At 37.1% G+C, this 23,633-nt stretch overlaps 1 protein-coding gene across 1 annotated transcript in view; it reads left to right on the top strand.

Moving 5' to 3' along the window:
* dtn (transmembrane protein 132C dtn) overlaps positions 1 to 23,633 on the top strand; it is a 691,446-nt gene that overhangs the window by 428,288 nt on the left and 239,525 nt on the right. The window contains exon 3 of the mRNA XM_081770771.1: positions 20,974 to 21,129. Coding sequence (XP_081626897.1) covers positions 20,974 to 21,129 — 156 coding nt within the window. The remainder of the gene's footprint in view (positions 1 to 20,973; positions 21,130 to 23,633) is intronic.

The raw sequence follows: 23,633 nt of genomic DNA, 5'->3' as shown, positions 1-23,633 counted from the left end.
GATTGAGTTGAGTTTAGCGTCCCTTTAGACCAACATTATGTAAGTCGTGGATCTACAGCTTAGCGTCAGTGGCGTATTTAGGGGGGCAGCTTCCGGGCTTAAGCCCCCCCCGAAACCTTACTTACTATAGTAAAGTATATTAAATATCTTGCAGAATTTTCACATTTTCAGGCAAAGCCCCCCCCCGAAAATTAGCAAAGCCCCTCTCGAAACAAAATCGTAAATACGCCACTGCTTAGCGTGGATTCCGAACCACCACGTGACACAAATACAGGGGGGAAATTCCGAACCTTGGAAATATTTCCCTCCAAGGGTGAAATTGAGAAGACGAGAAAAAAAAATAGGTAATTTAAACGGCGTGACAAACATCTTGGCATTTGAAGGCGGCACTCCAAGTTCCCTTTAAATGCTGCTAGCAAATGAGAGGCCAGCGGTATTGCCACGTTTTTTATTTTGTACACATCCACGTCTATCGTCTGCCACCTGATCGCGCTATAGTTCGTCTGCTTAGCCGTAGCCACACTCCTTAGCACTCGGCAACGTCGCGTCAGAGCTTGCGTTTTATTCGTTTAGCTGAAATGCCAAGATGTTTGTCACAGGCTTTAATTTAAAATCTACAGTATACTTTACTTCCTGTAGACATGGAAGCTTGAAATTTGGCACAAATGTAGGACTTGTAATGCAAGTAAAGGAAAAAGTGTGACAACTAGAATTTTCTCCCTCTAACGTAAGAAGAAAATTTAGGGGCAAAAGTAAAATGATGTCACCTGATTCGAAACTGATAGTGAACTTCCACAAATATTTACTCACTTACTTAATCGCGTTCTCTTCTACTCAGGGGTAAAAGTGAGGGGGAACGTGAGGGACGTCGTACCCCCGCTTTCAACAAATATATATAACGTCCCTCGCTTCCTAAAAAAATACAATTTGCGAAGATAGACACGGGAGACGGCGTGACGTCATACGTCCCGCTACCTTTTCAGATCAACTTTACCTCTGCTTCTACCCGTTGGTGTCGAGGAGTTACAGAGGCTTTCCTATCTGCCGTCATTTTCTTGGCTTGGTTCCACTCCAAACTCCGTGCTTCCAACATCTCTTTAACACTCATGTTTCAGGTTTTCCTTGGTCTTCTTTATTGTCTGCCATCTTGGGGGCTCGCTTCCAGTACTTGTTTCGGTATCTCGTTTATTCCATTCTATTTATATGTCCAAACCATCTAATTTGGTTACGTTCCACTGTTTCTTGTAATTGTTGAGTGTTCAGGGATTGTCTAATAGTTTGATTTCTTATTCTATCCTTCCTGATTTTCTCCGTTATTCTCCTTAGGTAGCGCATTTCCTTCGTTTATATGGCTCGTCGGTGTCTTCCAGTTAGGGTCCAGTTTTCGTTACTGTACGTAAGTGTTGGTATGTGGGTAATTCTGTATACCGTTAGTTTTGTCATTGTTGATATTTTTTTTTTTCACTAGCAACACCTCCATCGTGTTAGGAAGCTGCAGGCCAATCCCCTGCACTTCCGAAACATAATGATCAGAAGAAAATACCACAAATAAAGGGTAAAATAATCCAAAAAACTGGAAATTTCCCTACCCAAGGGGGGGTACATGAGGGGGCGTGGGATTAATTACATCTAGTTCCATCATTTCCTTCAAAACCTATAGTGCACTTTCAGTAGACATGGAAGCTTGTAATTTGGCACTAGTGTAGAATTTGTGATATAAGTAAAGGAAACATTGCGAAGACATGAAGTTTTCCCCGCAGAGGAGGAAAATTAGAGCGCAGGGGAAAATTATATAGTCTTTAGTTACGTTAGTTGATTCGAAACCTGTAAGGTACTTTCAATAGACATGGAAACTTGAATTTCTTCACAAACGTAGGATTGATGATACAAATAAAGGAAAAAATACGAAAACTGGAATTTCCCCTACAAGACGGAAAGTTAGGGAGCAAGACCAAAATTACGCAGAGTTATTTTACTTATTCGAAACCTATAAGTACTACCTGTAGATATAAAAACTTACAAATTGAAAAAAAAAATGTAGGATTTATGATACAAATAAAAAAAAATACAAAAACGAAAATATCTCCTCCAAGAAGGAAAATTGGGATATAGAAGAAAATTTACATATGGTTAAGTCACTTGATTCAAAGTTTATAGGGTACTTCCTGTAGACATGGAAACTTTGGAATTTGTCACAAATGTAGGATTTGTAGTACAAGAAGAGAGAAAAAACTGAAAACTAAAGATTTCCCTCTTTAAGGAGGAAAATTACAGGACATGTTCAAAATTATATGTTGCTACGTCACTTGTGACAAATATTCTAAATCTGTAGGTTACTTCTTGTAGATAATGGAAACTCTAAATTTGGCACAAATGTAGGATTTGTAACACAAATAAAGGAAAGAACCCAAAGACTGGAAATTTCTCCCTTCAGGGAGGAAAATTAGGGTAAAAGGGAAAAAATACACACTGTCATGTCACTTATGACAACGATTCAAAACTTATAAAGTACTTCCTGTAAATATGGAAACTTGAAATTTGGCACACGTATAGGATTTGTAGTAGAAATAAATGGGAAAATCCCAAAAATTGCAAATTTCCCATGACGTATTAGCAACTGTTACGTATATAACTCATTTCATTTGTGTAAGTATTGATTCCACATTCTTGATTGCACAATGGTATTTTATTTGACATAACAACATATTTTCTTCGGCACCGAGGTTATTGATATTCCTGGCTAAATGAAACAAATGCATAATGTAACCTGTAGATACTGTCATTAAATGATAATACCTCCTTTCTTTTATTACTCAAATAATTAAATGCTTAAATCTACAGTTAATACCATTGACAACGTATCAGATAATGATTTTTTCTTGCATCCAGAGAGAGAAATTTTAGTATTAAGGCTGTCCAGTCGTTTAAACGAGCGTAGCGAGTTTCTGAAATTCGACTCAATCAGAATTTGCACGTCTATTTGTTGCATGATAACTGTCATAGAATTTATTTATTGAACAAATTCCCAGATACAGCATAACTTTGTCATTTTACCAGGAAAATGTTAACAAACAAACAGAAAACAAGACGATAAAAATAATTCTCAACAAAGACCATAAAAGTAATAATATCCGGTTTTAATGAAACTTGGTACAGATATTTTTTTTTCAATATTTCGAAATAAACGTTTTGTATGGTGTTGCAATTCATGAAAAGCAAGAATCAATTCCATGTTGCAAGTTTCGCAAATATACATAGAAAACAAATTTACAGTGTAAATTGCGTAAAAAATATTAGATTTTGACAAAATATAGTGTATAGGTTCTTTAGAGTATTCCGACTATTTTCACAGGTTGTGTTTAAATTACCAAGAATAAAGGGGCGAATCCACTGCAATTAAAATATATATATATATGTTTCACAATGAACCCCTGCCCCCAAAATCGGACGATTTTGAAGATTTTGGAATGATATGGCACTTTTTAAAGCCTTCATAATAATCTATTCTACATTGATATAAGATCAGTGAAAAATAAAAGATTGAATTTATTCTGCTTTCCCCGCACTGAGAAAAAAAATTGTAGGTGGCGTACTTAAAAAGATAGGTTATATGCGTAATTCCTGTAGTTTTTGGACAACGCACAGCAGACGTATAACTGAAAACGCATGTTTTATAATATTTTCTGTATAAGTGTTCCATCTATACGCACTTTTCGTATGAAACAATGTAGGCGGTCAGGATCTCACATACAAATGGACGTACACTCATGTCCAAAATTATTGTCGCATGTCTATAAATATCTTGTTGCAAGAATATAATTTGATAACGAATTCGCCCAGTATTTCTTATAATGTTAGTATGTGTACTATCGGCAAAGACATGTATGTGGCAAATTTCATTTCAAAAGAGCAGTAAATAAAAACAATGAAACGAAAATAAAATTTTCTTGTCCATTTAGCAACATTTTCTTTTACTCATTCTAATTTTCGTATTTATATTTCTTTTCCTATGAAATTTACCTCAAATATACATTTGCCGATTATACGCATAGTATCACTATTAAAAGTACCCTGCAAAATCATTATCAAATTATATTCTTACAAAAAGACAGTTATAGATACGCGACAATCATTTTGGACATGAGTGTACATAACATATAGCTGACGAAGGTAATATAAGTATATGCATGTGATATACGGAAAACTGTTAGATGTCAGACATCCTGCAAGGGCATGATGTAACACCTAAGGGCAGTGCCTATGTAGCATACAGATAACGTATGCTCCGTACTGATTTATGTAGTAAGCAAGAGGATACCGTATATTTGTACAATATACCGCTGTCCGGAGAACGGATTTTTCTCTGTGCCTATCAGTGAAAAATAAAAGAGTGAAATTATCTGTCTTTTCCTGTATTAGTGAAGAATAAAAGATTGAATTTATCTGCCTTTCCCCCATATCAGTGAAAAATAAAAGAGTGAAATTACCTGCCTTTCCCGTATCAGTGAATAATAAAAGAGTGAATTTACACGCATTTCCCCGTATCATTGTAAAATAAAAGAGTGAATGTACCCGCCTTTCTCCGTATCAGTGAAAAATAAAAGAGTGAATTTACTCGCCTCTCCCCGACACGATTTTCAAAAAGACGTTCCACGATAAGTCTCTTCAAAAATATTCCGTTTTAATACAATACAATCCGAAGTGCTTAAGATTAACATCAGTGAAGAATGAGCGGTAAATTTAGCCTTCGTATTACGGTGTAGGCACGTCGTCCGTCTCTTCCACGTTTCAGGATAACTTTCTTTTTTCTTTTTTTTAAGTGCAATATGACGCATATTTGTAGAATCACAGCGATCTGCAATACTTGAATTTATATGAAATGAAATTAAATCATTCAGTTTATCGTCCCGCTAGTATGCCCTTTAGGCTGAGAGAGACGATAATTAAGGCAAACGAATTATGATGGGGAAAATGGTGGAATGCGAGTGTGGGAGGAAACGAGGATTACCCCGAGAAAACCCACGGACATGATGTTGTCCACCACAAACTTAATTGGCAAAGGATCGAACCAGGGACCCCATGCACCAGAGGTAAGTGCGCCACCGCTGAGGCACCGTGCTCACCAATACAGTGAAACCCCTATTAATGGACACCTCTATAAAGCGGACACCTCCCATAACGGACAAATTTTGTAATCCCCAAACACTGTTATAGGAAAAAGCATATTGGCAAACCTCTCTAAGGCGGACACTCTCTAGTACGGACACGGACAGTCTTTACTGTCTTTTATAGGTATTATTTACCTCCATATTACGGACACTTTCTCTGCAAACAAGTTGAAAATTATAGTATAAATATATTTTTTGTAATCCATACGTGTATCAGCAATGAAGGACATGAGAGTGTGACAACATTTTACCTCCTCAGCAACCCAGTGGAAAGGTCTGCATTTAACAACACTCTGATGTCCTTTGCTTGCATTTCACTTTCACCCAACCCATTTTAGACACAAAAGTGATTAACAGTTGCCACCGTTTGGGATAACAAGTCATTTTACTGTCCCGCTGGAATCTCTAACCAAGCAGAAGAGAAGTTTGGTATTTTTTGACCGCGGTAGGCATATTGTCTCAAAAAAAAAGTCATTACTGGATTGCAAGTGACTCACAAATTAAAGCAACATACCGAAAAAGTAGTAAGTAGCGATAAGTGTAAAATACAGAGAACTATAACATCTTATTTCCATGTTCTGCCTCGAACATAGAGTATTGGATGGCGCAATATAATGCACGTACAGTAACGTTTGGTAATATTCATAAATACATGATTCATGCAAAAGTTTTTTTTTTCTAATTGCATAGTACTTTGTACTAATTTACGTAAAAAGATATTGAAACCTCTCTAAGGCGGACACCTCTCTATAGCGGACAATTTTTGATTCCCCACGGCTGTCCGCTTTAGAGAGGTTTCACTGTACTTGGATTTAAAATCAATTGAGAATGATAGAGTGAATTTACATCCCTCTGCTTTCAGGTTTAAAAATATGTTCTTATGTCAACTTGAGAAAAAATACTTGATTTTAACATATTATAGGTTTATTGATGTTTTCACGCAATATCCACTGCTCTGTTGAGTTGAAGTCAGTCAAAATGAGAATTCAATTTAACTTCTTCCCCTATGATTAAAAAAGAAAATGTGCTATGACAACTTTTGTAAAAAGAAATGAATCGATTTTTGTACAATATGGCGTAAAGTTTTCTGAGGAATGATCATTTTGAAGTTGAAATTGACTAATAATGAGAGAGTGAAATTCACCCTCTTGATTTTAAATAAAATACAGAAAAACCTGTCTTCAACGGACCCTTTATTAAACGGAAATTTGTATTAAACGGAAATATTTCACAGTCTCGTGAAGTTACTGCCGAAGATCGTGTTAAAGTTTCGGAGTTTAACATTTAGACAGCTTTTAGACATTCTGGAAGAGGTTGTATATCAAAACAGACAGTGATGTGCAAACCAAGCAGACACAAAGGATACACATGCTTTAATTAAGAATTATACGGAAGGTCTTGAAAGGAGAAGAGAAAGTGGAGGAAGAAGAGAAATATGGTATTGAGTTGGAAAAAGAATGTACGTTAAAGGTTTATCAAGATTTTGTTAAAAGTTTAAAGGAACTGCAACATACGTCGAAATGACGCTGATATGTTTAGTGTGGTTTCTTAGGCTAAAGTTTATGTAGGAATTTGAGACAAGCGGCGGTGTGTACAGAAAATCCTCCTTGACTATTGGTAAAATTAAGTTAACATTGTTTTTTGTTCATTATAAGTTTTGCGTATATTAATTTGTAGTAGAAATAAATACTGTAAATTGGCTAAGATACGTACAGCATCATCTTATTTTATCTCGGTATGTCCATTATATGCATGCATTTTGTTCTGCGTAAGTCCTCCTTTGTTAACCGGAAACCTATCTTTAACGGAAATTTTTGCGAGTCCTGTTTGATGCCGCTAAAGACAGATTTCCGGTTAACAATTCCGTCAAAATTTCCTAAAAATGCTTCGATTTTTATAAAATATAGTGTGTTGGTTGGAGATCAGATACGCGTACAGTGAAGTTAGTGAAAAGGAAGAAGGAGGATCGCTTGCTTCTACGAGGCACTGCACCTCTAGTATTAATAATGTAACAAACTATGTGTAAAAAGATGAAAAACGTAGGTCGGAGTACTATTTGTAGCGTGGAGTGTATTGGTATATACATATTATGTATTGTGCTAAACCAGAGTTGGAGAAACCCCTCATTTGAGATGGACGAATGTTATATGGTGAGTGACAGTTGTAATCGTGTAGTGTAAGTTTTAGATGAACGATCAATCACACGCGTTCTCGCTTGTAATCCTTTAATTGCTGTGTTGTATATCAACGGACGAGTGGTTAGATGAACCCACATGTTACTCGTGTGACAGTCTGCATGTCTGCAAGCTGTACAAGTAATTGACGCTTTTTTCTATAGTGAAAAACAGAAACCTCAACTGTACAATTATAAGGTTCTAATATAGGGAAATTATCTGTTATTCGTGTAACATGAAGTAGAGAAGTTTATTTTGAAACAGTGGCGTACGCGGAAGTTCGGTAAGGGGGTTCAAGTTTCCAGATTCAATGCATATTTTACATGATAAATGTTTATTATTTTTATTATTATTATTATTATTATTATTATTATTATTATTATTATTATTATTATTATTATTATTATTATTATTATTATTTTGTATAATGTCTTGTTTAAGGGAGTTTAAATCAATGCAATAAAGTTCCTCGTTAGACAGGAAGACCCGTCTTACATAGCCTCAGTTCGATACCCGGCGGGAGCTCATGTGGTTCGGATTCCACGGTAATCACTAGGTCCATATCTTATATAGCCTCGCTGCTGAACGGGACGTTAAACTCAAAATCAACTCAACTCATATAGCCTCAATGCTGAAAAGAGTCATTAAATGAATGTAATCAAATCCCACTTTAAACAGTAAACCCCGTTCATATAACCTCAATGCTTGAAAGTGAACGAAGTTACTGTCTTACGCTAAAGTGTCAATGGCCAGCCCCTATTTCAAACATATCTCCATTCACATTATGTTGCGGGTCCAGGTAAATGGCAACGTTGCATTTTGATTAACGTTAGGCTCATAAAGAGTGTACAGCCCAAACAGCTCGTCTGATTTAAAAAATTCCTTCACTTTAGATTGAAAACATCATATTTAGAGACAGTTTCCCTTCTTACATTTTGTTGTAACTCTGATAATAACAGAATTACCCTATGTCAGGGGACTTTTGAGACACCCTGTATATTGTTGGGACGCTTGATCGATTGCAGGAAATACTTATCGCTATTTATTACCGTTTCTGCTCTGTAGAGATCAACGTTAAACCTAGAAATAGTTTATTTCTGCCGCTTTCGGTTTGAATATAAATTTCGACAACGAATTTGTTTCTGACTGTTAAATTCTATACAATCTGGCCAAAATTAATGGTGATCTCTCAAGTGATTCTTAAGTTTTTTTTATCGCCCGCACCGACAATTTTTTTTCCTTGGACGGATGGACAGACAGGTTAAATACTAGGTTGTGTAAAAAGTGTCAAGTCGTTGGAAGTCAAAATTGTTGGATGACTTTCCGCCGTTTTCTGTGATTGCTAATAAAGAAAAAAACACTTGTGGATTTCACAATCCTCTTTTAAAACTAAGCTTACAGCATTCAGGGAGTTCTGTAGAGACCGAAACAAATGATAGTCGGACGGTGCTAGGTCTAGGCTATACAGTGGATGCATTTAAACCTAGCCATTAAGTTTCCTCAATTTTTGACAGATCGTGAAAGGTTGTATGCAGTCTAGCGTTGTCAAGATGGTATAAGATGCCCTTTCTGTAGACCGGTTCCGGACCTTTCTTTTGAATTGCTAGTTTCATCGTCGATAGTACAGGTCAAAGTCTGCCGTTTTACCCGGCAGGAGCAGTTTGTGATGCACGCTGCACTTCCAATCCCACCAAACGCACAGCATAAACTTCCTAGGCGTCAATGTGCGCTTTGTTACACACTATGGAGCTTCTCCTCGCCTTGAGCACGATTTTTTTTTCGCACATTTGTGTCACAAGTTACCCACTATTCATCACCCATTATCAACCACTTCAGTAATGGCTTAAATTCGTTACGTTTCAATAGGGATTCGTAGATAGATATTCCATCGAGTGTGATACCTAAACGTCGAGTTTCTTTTATTGGCCAGCTTTCTGTAAAATGGTTTAACACTGTTTGGCGATTTATGCGTAGGCTATTGCCGATGTCATGGCTGTTTATATGCCGGTCTTGCTCGATATTTGCTAGAATATCATCCTTTTTTGCTGGTGCCTGTCTTCCCTGGCAAGAGCTTCTTCGAGATAGGAATTTCGAGAGCGAAGCGAGTGAACCGTCATTTGACCGTTGCTTTTTATAACGTATCTTCCTCATAAACCGCACAAATTTCTTTACAAGCATGCGCTGCATATGCGCCTTTATCGAATTAGAAATTGCAAAATGTAGCTCATTTTTGCGGAAAGTCCAATCATCTCCACTGTGTTATACCTTACGTCTAATTATAAGAATGTAAACTCTCTTTGCAGATCTGCTTCTTCAACTATTCACTAGCTTCAATTATCAGCTGTCAAATAACATTAAGCCGGATTCGCTGCAATTCATATACCCCGAAATTTCGGACACTAGCGCCATCTTGTGCACAAAATAGCTCACTGCTTTTTAGACTACCTTATACATAAAGAAGTTTTTGATAAATCAAACTGGTTGAAAGTCATAAAAGCCATTTCTAACGTTTTCTATCAGTTCGCAAGTTTTAGTTTCGCCGTGTTATGTCATATGTTTACTTGTTTCCCCAGTTTGCACAGCGTCGTAAGTGTGTTTCTGTGTTGGAAATGGCTCCAGTCCATAGTTCTATACTGGCTTACAAGAAACGATCGCCGGAAGTTGTGTCGATAGATAGTACTAGATGCTGAGGAAATAAAGCGAACTAGGGAATAGTTCTCCAGGGCCTTGTTTCGCTACATCATCTCTTGAGAGAGAGAGAGAAAGACAGAAGTAATATCTGTTGTTTTAACGTTGTCCAACTGGAGAGTCGATGGAAGTGCTGCGGAAATTTCTGGAAGAAGTTTTGTTCGCAGCTGCATTGTTTGTTTTTATGAGACAGTATGTGTGTTCAGTTAGATGGTTCAATACTAACAACAAAACGACGCAAGAAAATACCAAAAAAGAATATCAGATTCTTCCATTGCCGTTCAGCTGAAAAGGTCAAAATATGACGTTTATGAAGCTATGAACATATACGAGGATTGCTTAAGAAGTTATTTGTTTATTATGACACAGATCTGTATTTATGACAAACTAGCTGAAAGCCCCTTCTTTGCAAGGTGAAAATAGGTTCAGTAGCGGATCTAGAAGGTAAAAACTGGGGGGCCAGCCAGAACCCAGACTATGATAGGTATAGCATGAGGTTACTATGAACTTTCAAAAATAAATAATAGCTTGTGTTATTTTTATGATTTAAAAAAACTGGGGGCAGGGCCCCCGGCCCCGGGTTAGATCCGCCACTGAATAGGTTTAATGGAAGTATTTGAATCGCTCTTCTCCTTAGGATACGCATTTCAATGAAAGTGCAATGACAAAAATCCGTAATGTCACTTCTTCCCACCCCACCACTTCGCAACCTCCATGCTGATGGAGGTGAACTTGTAATTAAATGGCATCGAAAGTGCCACTAATCATCTCAGCGACCCCGAAAACTATGGATTAGACACTAATATCGGTCGTTTTCGATTATTTTTACAAGTCGCCATGGACGTTAATTCCATCGAGGACATGTCCCCCTAATATTTGAGAAACAGTTTTCATTCCCACAATATTTCAAGTATCTTAGGTCAACTGTGACCTAAAACAGCCTCAACCATGTAGCACGTTCACAAAATAATATTAAACAAAGTGGATATAAAAACAAGTAGAACAAAAGTTTGTCTCCAATTGTGAGGAAAGCCAATCAGTTTTTGGACCTATGAAGGTAAAGGTGAAGTAAATTGTAAAGTAACAAACTGTTTTTGTTTGGATAGCGAGCATGCAAAGAAAGTTTAGTTTAGCTAAAAAGAAACATAATTTTCAACTAATTTTTAAACTATACATTGATGAGCCTCATTTACATGATTTATAGGCGTGTAGGCCTGAACTTTATTTGATCTATAATTCAAAAATGTTTTAAAATGCAATGTACGAGGACTATTTCTTTTAAGTTTACAGGAGAAGATCCCCGGACCCACGCTTTCCTGGGGTTATTCCACATACCCCAGTTCTCCCGGTAGTCTGTTGCCCCTCCCCTCCAAAGTTCATGTGCTGCTGATGCCAATGCAAGTCACCCCTTCGTATCTCCACTTCTGACTCCCTATTCCAACGTGGAACAAATTTGTAATTAAACAGTATCGGAACTGTCACTATGCATCTCACAGTGACCTCGAAAACTATGAATTGGGCGCTAATATCGATCGCTTTTGATTATTCTTAAAGATCATCCACTGCCCACTCTCCTTGGTGAATATTATCAATGTAATATCATAAGAACCTTAGGAGGGTTAATGTTCGTAATCATTTCAAGTAGGCCTATTATTTTAATTGGTTCAGTAGTTATTGCGTGATGAGGTAAAACACAAACTAATATTAGCCTTCTAATATAGAGATGGGTAATGTAATATTAGGACATTTGTAAAATAACAAAGTAGTACTCTTTAAAAATATGATTAACTTCAATTTTTCTTATTTTGCTTTTCATAATCACACGTGATGTATAAAATATTTATTTTTCATATTTCATGTCCACGTAAATAAATAAGTAAATGATATTTTGCGTTCCCAATGGTACCTAAAATGCTAAGCAAATATAAATTGTAATGTAAATAAAAAATTTGTGCAAATTGCTTCGGAAATATAATTTTACTTGTCTGTCTGCTGCAAATACATTTTCTTAAAATTAGATATTTAATCTCATGAATGGCAAATATACTTATATATATATATATATATATATATATATATATATATATATATATATATATATATATATATCCTCTTACATGGGGTAACCCTGTTACTATTAGAGTTACAACAAAATGTAAGAGAGGAAACCTTTAAATATAATGTTCTCAATCTAAAGTGAAGGATTTCTTTTAAATCGAACGAGCCGTTTGGGCTGTACACTCTTTATACGCCCAATTTTAAGTAAAAATGCAACGTTTCCATTTATCTGGACCCACAACGTAAAGTGAATGGGACACGCTTGAAATGGGGATTAGGCATCGATACGTGAAAGAAAGAAACCTCATTCAGTTATGTTGTGGGTCCAAATAAATGGCAACGTTGCATTTTCATTTAACATTGGGTACAGCCCAAATGGCTCGTCCGATTAAAAAAAAAAAATCTTTACTTTAGGTTGAAAACATCATATTTGGAGATGGTTTCTCCTCTTACATCTTGTTGTAACTCTAATAATAACATCACAGCGGGAGCTCATGTAGTTATTATTCCACGTTAATCAGTAGGTCCGTCTCATATAGCTTCCTGTTGAAAGGGACGTTAAACTCAGAATCAACTGAACTCAAGTGTAATAACATAGAGCCTATGTCTGGGGACTTTTGACACAAACCTTGTACATATATATATATATATATATATATATATATATATATATATATATATATATATATATATATATATATTTATAATAATTATTATTATTCTGAAAATCGATACTGGATCTTTTTCCTTCTCTTTTATACCGCATTAGTGCACATTTGTGTCATGCAATGAGTGTGTTGCTGTAGTTCGAATGTTGGTCCCTTGCAATTGGATAACACTGTTGTATCTTATAAAATATTCAAACATGCAGATGTGACTTGTTTCATGGTAAAAATTGCCCCACTACATTGGTCGTCTCTCTCTCTCTCTCTCTTACTTTCTTTCTCACTGAAACTATTTCTTATGCAGAAAAGGAAAAATAAAAATACGTGAATGTGAATGTTACTTCCGTTATTTCACGTAAATCATAACAGTTAAAATATTATTTGTTCATTCTAGTTTGTGAGCTTTATTTAGGACATTTCTATTTATTAGTCGGTGTTATTATTTTTTTAATTATAAAGAATAGGATACCATTGTCGATAAGACTTCTGCCTACCAAAATCCCTGGAGTGGGTGGGGATTTATTTTATTGTTTTTCTCTTGTCCAAATAAGACTCATGGGTTCACGTGGTATCAATATGTATCTTGGAAAACCTGGGCAACGGGGATAAAAGCGACCGGAGCATTTTGAAGTCCACTCCTCACTTCCGTGTGCGCGCCGAGGCCACCTACATAGTACACTAACTCCCTAGGACATCCCATTTTGATCCCAATTATCCCATATTGTTCCCGGGGTTATTGGGACAATTAGTTGACTTCCCATGGACGTCCTGCATGGGACATCTAAAAGGATTTCCACGTAGGATGTGCATGGGACGTCCCGGATGGAACAGGAGATCCCAGGAAAATTCCACGCCGGACATACCTAGGACCCATTATCCCACAATTTACCAATGAACATCTCTTTGAGGCCCCGTTAAATATCTCGTTTTCCGGAATACTAGCAGACAACTCAATATCCCGCGGTGGTCCCATGGATGTCCCGAGAGCAAATGCGGATAATCCCGGGATGTTCCGTTGTCCATTGCGGATCAGTCTCGGACGTCTGTGAGCTATGTAGGCGGTAGCGTGGTCCTGTACTCCAGCTTTTTCGAAGGCGAGATAGCATAGTGGAGAATGGTCTGTATTGTGAGATTCGATGTTGGATGATGGTCTATGAACCCTACAGGTGCATCACATTCAAGCCCCAGTCCTGCATCATGTAGTTCGGAGCTCACCTTGATAGCAAGTTCAGTCTTTCGTAACGTTGTTGTTCCATAACGACGCAAAAATCCCGTTTTTTGTAACGTTGTTGTTCCATAACGACTTAAAAGTCCCGACTGTCGTAACGTCGTTGTTCTATAATGTCGCAAAATTAGTCTTTCATAACGTCGGTGTTCCGTAACGACGCAAAAATCTCGTCATTTGTAGCTTCGGTTTTCCGTAACGATGCAGATATCCTCTTTCGTAACGTCGTTGTTCCATAACGACGCAAAATTCCCGTCTTTCGTAATGCTGTTGTTCTATAAGCATACAAAATCCCGTATTCCGTAACGTCGTTGTTCCATAAGAATACAAAAATCCCGTCTTTCGTAACGTCGTTGTTCCGTAATTTCGCAAAATCCCATCTTTCGTCACATCGTTGTTCCATAACGATGCAAAAATCCCGTCTTTTAAAACGTCGTTGTTCCATAATGACTCAAAAATCCCTTCTTTTGTAACGTCAATTTTTCCATAACGTCGCAAATCCCGTCTTTCGGTACGTCGTTATTTCGCAACGACGCAAAAATCTCGTCTTCTTAACATAACGACGCAAAATCCCGTCTTCCATTACGTCGTTGTTCTTAACGATGCAAAAAATCTCATCTTTCGTAACGTCGTTGTTCCATAACGACGCAAAAATCCCGTCTTTCATAACGTTGTTGTTTCGTAATGACGCAAAATCCCGTCTTTCGTAACGTTGTTGTTCCATAATGACGCAAAAAATCTCGTCATTCGTATGTTCCATAACGACGCAAAATCCCGTCTTTTCTTACGGATGTGCTAAGAATATTAAAATAAAGATCTCCACAAAACTTCAGCGTTTGGAATTTTTTCGAAGATTTACCCCTCCCTTTTTTGTCTTTTTTTCTGTTCTGTATGAGTTATAGAAAGAACAGTTATCTAACATTCCACCCTTAGCTTGTAGGGATAAAATTGTATATTTTTTTTAGCGATGTGACTTCCCTCACGGACCGCCACTGGTTGTGAGCGTTAAACCGGCTGCACATTGAACAGAGACAGGAGAGACAAGTCTAGGGAAGAGGGGTTGCGGAGAGAGAGAGAGAGACCTGGGTTCAGTGATGGAATGAATAATGCGGTACGAGATTTTGATGCTTGGCTCATAATACTGTACCTTAGCTCTGTTGTCCTGTTCTCTGTCCAATGAGCGGCCGTCTTTACGTTGAGTGTGTATGATGTCAAAATAGTGATGTAAGCATGAGGCTTAATGCTGGCATAATATTGTGAGTGTGAGACCGAGTGAACCTGATGTCAAATTGATGGCGTGAGCGTGAGATTGGCTGAAGTTAGATCAAATGGGCACTTCTGTGTTTAACTGTGTTCACTCTAACGCTGGGTGAAAGACAGACGAGCGGTCACACGGACAGAGATGTTCTATAACTCTTCCATACTTGTGCCTAGCTATACTTATGGATGGTTAGTTTGGAATTAATAAGAAAAAAACTAGAGGACTTCCAGGATTTGTCCTTAAAGTAAGGTGACTTAGTATAGAAAATACATCTTTTAGTACACGTGATATTCTACCTTGAGCATCGATACAGCGAGCCGAGGACGTTTCCCATTGTTTGTAGCCGTCTCGGAAGTATTTTTCTGGAATCTCGTTGAGCACCATCGTCGCGGCCCTATGGACGTCTTTCACCGTGTAGTATCGGTATCCTTTCAATGTACTGTTCGTCTTCGGAAACAGGAAGAAGTCATATAGAGAGAAGCCAGTGGTTGTGGAAGACGTGATGATGACTTTATTCCGGTCAAAAACTCCCTATAACAGCGAACGAGGAGTATTGTGCACACCATGCTCAATTACAATTTTATGAACTTGCGTTCTCGGAATCGCTAACTCTTCTGCAATTATCCGGACTTAATCGCCGATCAGGGCTCAATAAAGCACATACACAGTTAACATTAACATCCGTAACCGTCGCGCTCGGACCGTTCCTCCTCGTGCACGTCTTCTCGGCTGTTTGTAAAGACTGTGCCATTTGAACATTCGGGATCTGCACAATGCATCATTGCTGTATGCTGTCTTGATCATGTCAATCTGTCTCGGTAGGTGCTTTCTCATTTTAACGCAAGAATTCACCGCATAGAATTCACTGCTCCAACATTCGATCCATTATTCTCGTAACACAGCGACGGGAGCCAGGTTTACACTCTCGAGCCTTGACTGTTCAAAGCCAACTGACCAGCTGACCACTTTCCTCAGCCGTCGGTTATTCGATCAAGTGTACGTGCCCGCAACGCCACGACTTGTATCTTTACTTTGAGGACAGAATCTGTACTCCTCTTCTGCACTTAATCAATTTTGAAAAATAAATTTTCTGCGATGTTGTGTTACGTTTTGCGATGTTACGCAAACCCAACTGAACTTTAACTACAGTACGAAGTTGTAGCTACGAAAGCAAACTCTAATAAACTCGCGTTGATTGTGAGTTCTCTCAATATCATAAAGACATGGTACGTACACTCCATGTGCGCATTTTGTATGCATTCGTAACTACTTATGTTGTAAACCCATAATAACACAATTCTTGGTGGGATTTGATTTTTGTGTCTCTTTCCGCACTGTGGCGATGTCTGACGTAGAGGCGTGGACGTATAGTTTATGGGGAATTCAAACTACCCTAACGCGTTCAAATTTGAATTGACTGTGAATATAGCCCGGGATCCCATACACCAAAGGTGCCATTAGACAGCAGGGTGAGCAACACGTTTCATTCAGGGCACATTCAGATGATGATGATGAAGATGATCGAAATAGTGGAATAAAGAGACAAGAGAACCTCGACAAAACACATGCACACGATGTTTGACCACGTACCGGAGGTGAGACTGTACTGTTGAGCCACTGCGGCCCCAACATACTTTTTGTTTGCGAGATGTACCTAAGCTAATTTTCAACCCGGCTCTTAATTTTTAGCTTACTATATACCCTTTGGAAGCAAACCAAAGGAACCGGCCACCCTTTCTTTTCTATACTGACTTAGTTGTCTCACGTAGTGCAAGTAAGCTGGAGCCTGTCTTCCGGTGGAACCCTACGACATAGTCAATACACATAATTACAAGTATGGTAAAATAAATAAATACAATAATAATAATAATAATAATAATAATAATAATAATAATAATAATAATAATAATAATAATAATAATAATAATAATAATAATAATAATAAAGAGTTTTGTGAAAACATCTTTCGATCTTAGATAAATATGTTTGAGGTCTACAGGGAGATTTCAGACCGCACATCATGGTCAGTTTGTCATTCTTATTGATTTTTATATCCATTCCTCTTCTGTCTGTCTCTCTCTCTCGCTCTAGATGATGTAACCTGTCTTTGAAAGGCGGCAATCGCTGGAAATAACCGCATCCATCCTGAGTCAACAGAGTTGCGGAAAAGTAAACATACCTTCTTGTGTGAAATAAGCCAGGTGCGTCGAGTTTTCGCTGTTATGCACCTCCCAACATCCATTTCATAACCGTTTTCATCGCTTCTTTTCCCATCACAATCTCACGTTCTTGCAACCGAGAGATGAGGGCAAACTCATCCATAGTGGGTGCTGAGCTACAGCTACAGGTAGGGTGGGGGTAGCAGGCAAGCTTTTGCACACAGCATTTCTACTTCTGCAGGTTGTTTATTGTAAGGGCAGACAGAGCTTTCAGAGCCGTTTTCTGCTGCCCTTCCAGTAAAAAAAAAAAAAAAAAAAAAAAAAAAAAAAAAAAGTTGAATGTTTGACTGCGTCCAGAGAGAAAATCGTGAGGGATGTAAATTACTTATGCTACTATGAGAATATATGCCTTAAGCAGTGAAAGGTTAAAAAACAGTTCAAACATTCTTTAACAGTTATGTGGGTTTTTCCTTCAAGCATTTCCGAAGTTTTGTTTATTCTTTTCTGTACTTTTAAAAATATTTTTTTTCTTTATGAGTTAACCTTAAAGCGTTTTACTGTGCATTGAAAAATAGAAAAAATATATATTTTTAAAATTAGGAATAACTACGAAAGTAGAAAGAAGAATATTTCTCGAAAAGGACTTTTCTTTTTCATTTCTTCACGCTATTTGAAAACAAAAATAAGTTCTACCAGTTGAGGGATATATATATATATATATATATATATATATATATATATATATATATATATATATATATATATATATATATTAAAATATCCTATTTTCTTGACTTCGTTTCTATCTGAGATTTTTTCCCTCAGCGAAGTTACCCTCATATAGTCACAAAATGCCAATTGGTTAACAAAATTACGATTACTTTGGTTAAAAATGTACCTATATATTAAAATACTACAAAAGTTTATATGTTTGTGATCGTTTATATATTTGTCACCAATCCTTTCAACAATGAGTTCTCGGAAACCAAAGATTCTAGAAAGATGCCGTTTGCACTTATCGATTGCATATTTTGTGTAGATTGTCCAGTTCCAATTGAATATTTTAAAAAAAAGTCCGTTATTTCTTTATTACATTTTTTAGGGGTACACTGGAAGTGTTGAATATTTTTTAAAAAGTAAAGCATCATATCCTATGAGTTATACATTCAAACAAAACACGGATGTATACAGGGGTTGTATATCTTTTAGGGGGCTGTTTCATGGTCAAACGACAATGAAAAACGAAGGATAACCATTTCTTTATTCTAAGATGAATCTTTATTGTTTGGAGTGTTTTGCCCAATGAACACCATACATCACTGACATTACAAACGGTGGGACGTAAAACTTGAAGATTTAATTTTGATTATTACATAATGTATGCAAGAAAAAAGAAAAGACTGATCATATATGAATTGGAAACTCCAACCGGAAGTAGGCTCAATCTTGCAAACGGTGCTAGATATTGAAAAAATAATCAAAAAAATATCCGCCTTATGATATCCCTTGCCGACTTTTATCAAGATATCCTTCACTTACATGTGTAAAGGGACATGTACAGATGTTGTGAGGAACGACAAGGAGATTCATGCTTATATGTGAATGATGCGCTGTGTTGAGAGCGTAGGTTCAGCTAGTACTGTAAGTTAAAAAATCACAAAGAATACCTGAAGAACATATTGACAGTGCATTATTATTAAATTACAGAAAAAAAAAAAAACGAAGAATATAGAGCACTGTAGCTAGGGGTGGCTAGGATTGGTTAGATAAACATGTGTTCAGAAATAAATTAGTCAAGTACGAAAGACGAACTCAAGTTAGCTACCCAAAAAATTACCTCGGCTTCCATACCCTGTCTTAGTGTTCTGGTTACGGCCCTGTGTATAGTGTGATGTGATTTGAGTTTAGCGCCTCCTCAAGCGGCGATGCAATATCAGACGTCGATCCACAGCTTAACGTGGGATCCGAAACACATGAGCTTTATCATCCTTTTAACTGCAAGCTTAGGTAGCCTGGTAGGGTTGACAAGAATAAAGAGATATAAATCTTTCTTTCACATTCTCATACCAGCTGATGAAAAGGGGCCGTGGTGGCTCAGTGTATATTCAAGAACACATAAATGTTCAATACAGACTATCGATTTAGTAGTATCACTAGTTCTTCTTCTTGAACCTTCGGCCCGCTGTGCACTGCAGGTTACAATCGAGCTTATTTAAAAACTTGAATTGCTTACGTTTAAATGAATTTGCCCACAAACCATCCCAAACTCCATACCTTATTTATGTAGTTAGCGTAGTCATCTATTAACGTGACTTTATTATTAGGAATAAGCATAACACACATACAGAGACGCTTCTCTTGCGTGCATTCTATTAATGAGATTATTTTTCACCATCTGAAGAACTTCAACTTACTTCATTCTTCCCTTCAGATAATAGAGGTGGCTCTAACCTGATTAATATCCATACTTTATGTAAGATTACGCATACCATTTTAAGCGTAGAATTTATTAACATTTTCTTAATCTTCATTTCACATTCTTTATAGCGATCCAGCAACTGTCGACCTTTTCAGCACGGAGACTATATGAAATGTGGACGTATAATTTAAGATGGAATCCGAACCACCATTAATATACCCTATGCTTAGAGGTATCTCATCGGCAACCTTAAAATGAAATGAAATCTTTCAGTTTAACGTCCCACGCTTATGTCCTTTAGGCTAAGGGAGACGGATGATTAAGGCAAGTGAATGATGATGGAATAATTGGTGGAATAATAAAGTGGGAGGAAACGGGAGTACTCCGAGCAAACCAATGGACACCATGTTGTCCATCAGAAATTTACTTGGACATGGATCGAGCCACGGATCCCACGCACCAGAGATAAGCTCTCCACCACTGAGCCAACACGCCCCTTCATCGGTGATCGAACCCGGTACCACATGCATCAGTGTAAGGAGCTGCTAGAATTTAGAACGGGATTGTAAAAATAAGTTGATAAACAATGTTGACAGCCTAATCCAAGGATGTTATAAATAGAGGATCTGCCCATATTTATCTTCATCCTATTAAATCGGTGAAGCCAAAAAGCAACCGAGCATCGGCACGTCTTATTGGCTACTCTCGTTTCTACCATCGTCTGATTGGCTACTCTCGTTTCTACCATCGTCTGATTGGCTACTTTCGTTTCCGCCATGATTGTTGGCTCAAAACATTGCGATTCAATTGGGCGGAGTGGGCAGAGTAGGGGTGGCGAAACTGTGACTTACGGCTTCAAGATTTTGTTGTAAGGGCAGATCCTCTATTTTATAATATCCTTGGCCTAATCGCCGTGAGCAAAGTACTCCGACTGTTTTCAGTGTTGGAGATGAGTTTCGAGATTTCATATGATTCGTATCATATATGTATAATGTTTAAAGATACTGCACATTATTTCTATTTTAAATAAAATATATTTGATTTTTAAAACTTGTGTCTTGATATATATATTATCATCCTTGATATTTCTTTTAATACATGGACATTTACTATGTTTTAAAATTCTGTTATTAATTCGATGTTTTATAATTTGCAGGGCCCGCGTGAAAGGTGGCTTGAGGCTTCTAGGAGCCGATGCAAGCTCGGAACAATGGAATGTGAGTGTGGATATTAATCCCAAACAAACCGTCGCTACAGTAACGGTGTTCCGTCGTGAGTCGAACCAACAGATTCCAAGGCAACAACAAAACAGGTAAGCCGTAATTTCAATATTAATTAATAATACGTAATAGGATTACCTTAGTCTGTTTATACGTTTAGATATTGTTAATCGTAGTCGCTGCAGTTAAAGCAGTTTCCAGAGAGGATGAACAGTGCTTCTAGTGCTAGTGTGATGTTTGCACTTTTGTGGTCTTATGTAATAGTAAGATCTGAAATGAAGATATTACAGTAATTTGCGGAGATTCTAATCTAATAGGACCTTTTCAGCTTCCAAACTATGTTGCTTTTTAACTACTTTTGCTCTGGTACCTTCTAAGAGAACACACGAAGTTATTCTGTAAGAATTCCTATATTTATGCATAGCATAGATTGGAATTTGCCACCCTTCAGTTCGTACCTAATTATTTATTTCTTCCTTATCACAAAATGGTTTGAAATCAGGGAGTCGAACCTTAGTTGACAGAATAATTTTCTCGTTAGAAATCTGCGGTACTCTCCGGAAAAATTTAGCCTTCTACGTTATTAGGAAATAATAAAAGCACGGTTCCCCAAATTATATATATTGTCAACACGACCATTCTTATATAATGTCAAATTCAACCCAAAACAGCGTTAACACAATACAGAATCCAGTTCAGGGAGATTTTGTGAAGGACAATACCCAGAATCAATATTGTTATAAATCTTTATTTGTTCTTTAAAAAAAAAAAAAAAAAATCTTGGAGTAGGAAGGAATAGTAAATGGCAACCCTATCGAAAGAACCTCTTCTTCGTCGTCGTCTAAACTTTTTTTTTTTTTTTTTTTTTTTTTTAAAGTTAGCTGGAGGTGGCTTTTCGGGTTACTGTCCACTTGTTTCTATCCTATGTCATATCCACTGTGACACCCAAGGATCTTATAAAATAGAGGATCTGCCCTTACAACAAAATCTTGAAGCCATACGTCACAGTTTCCCCACCTCTACTCTGCCCACTCCGCCCAATAGGATCGCAATGTTTTGAGTCAACAATCATGGCGGAAACGAAAGTAGCCAATCAGACGATGGCAGAAACGAGAGTAGCCAATCAGACGTGCCGATTCTCGGTTGTTTTTTTGGCTTCCTCGATTTAATAGGATGAAGATATATATGGGCAGATCCTCTATTTGTAGCATCCTTGGTGACACCACACTGCACCATATCGTTCTTAATACAATCTTCCCACTTCTTCTTTGGCCAGCCTCGGGCTCGTTTCTCATTCAGTGCTATAGCATCCACTCGTAGAGCTACTTATTCCAAAGGTCTTCTTCTTACATGCCCTAATCATCTCAGTCTATTTTCTTGCAAGTTTTCTACTGCTGGTCTCATCTTTACCGTTTCCCGGATTACTTAGTTCTTAATTTTGTCCTTTCGCGTCATTCCACACACCCACTGCAACATCTTCATCTCCGGAAAAAAATGCATGCAATTTCTGTTACTCTCTCTTCTTCGTCGTCCAAATATTCAGCTCCGTATATGACGGGTCTCATTACTGTTTTTTAAACTTCCTTTAAGAGTCTCTATCACTGCAAAATTAAAATACCACTAATTTTACAGTAATTATGTGATATCTTCAAATAGATAAAAGATAATCGAAAAGTAGATCAAGACCTCCCTAGGCGATGTTATTTTGCATGAGTTACCGTTATCACGAGTCACCTAGTAGCTTTTCGTTTGCTGTTATTTAGAAACGCGAAAATAAATGCCGATTTTCTAAATTGCTGGAAATCGAAAGCAGATAAATGAGTCGTGATAACGGTATCTCATGCAAAATAATACTGTCTAGGAAGGTCTTGTTCCACTTTTCGATTATCTTTTATCTATTTAAAGATATCACATAATTACTGTAAAATTAGCGGTATTTTAATTTCGCCGTGATGGGGCCTCTTAAGGGGGCAGACTAGTAAATATTTTTCAAAAGTTAACAATTTTTCTTTTGCCTGTTTTTCGTAAGTGAAAACAGATAATTAAATGTAACTTACCTCAGTAAAAGACAATGCTATTCTACACCCGAAAATATAAATCGGAAGAATTTTTAGTGTTGCCATCCATAGAAATTACAGTGTGACCAGAATTTGAATTACCCAAAAATCTAGGTTATGGCCGCGACTAGAAAAATGAACTCAACGGCAATTGATGACTTATCATGCTGTCTGTGTTCCTTGTTAACTACTTTTTAAATAATATTTGTATTTATTTTGTAATAAAGAGTACAAAATAAATAATGTTTAATTATCAATAGAATTAAAATACAAATATTATTTAAAAAGTAATTAACAAGGAACACAGACGGTGTGATAAGTCACCAATTACCGTTGAGTCCATTTCTCTAGTCGCTACCATAGCCTAGATTTTTGGGTAATTCAAATTCTAGTCACACTGTAATTTCTATGGATGGCAACACTGAAAATTCTTCCTATTCGTATTTTCTGACGTGAAGAATAACATTATCTATTATTGAGATAAGTTACATTTCATTATCTCTTTTCACTTACGAAAAACTGGCCAAAGAAAAATTGTT

The sequence above is a fragment of the Thermobia domestica genome, chromosome 9 (assembly GCF_964235325.1).
Source record: "Thermobia domestica chromosome 9, izTheDome1.hap1.1, whole genome shotgun sequence".
Lineage (NCBI taxonomy): Eukaryota > Metazoa > Arthropoda > Insecta > Zygentoma > Lepismatidae > Thermobia > Thermobia domestica.
Note: the sequence above shows the minus strand (reverse complement) of the source record. Positions and strands in the feature narration are given on the sequence as shown.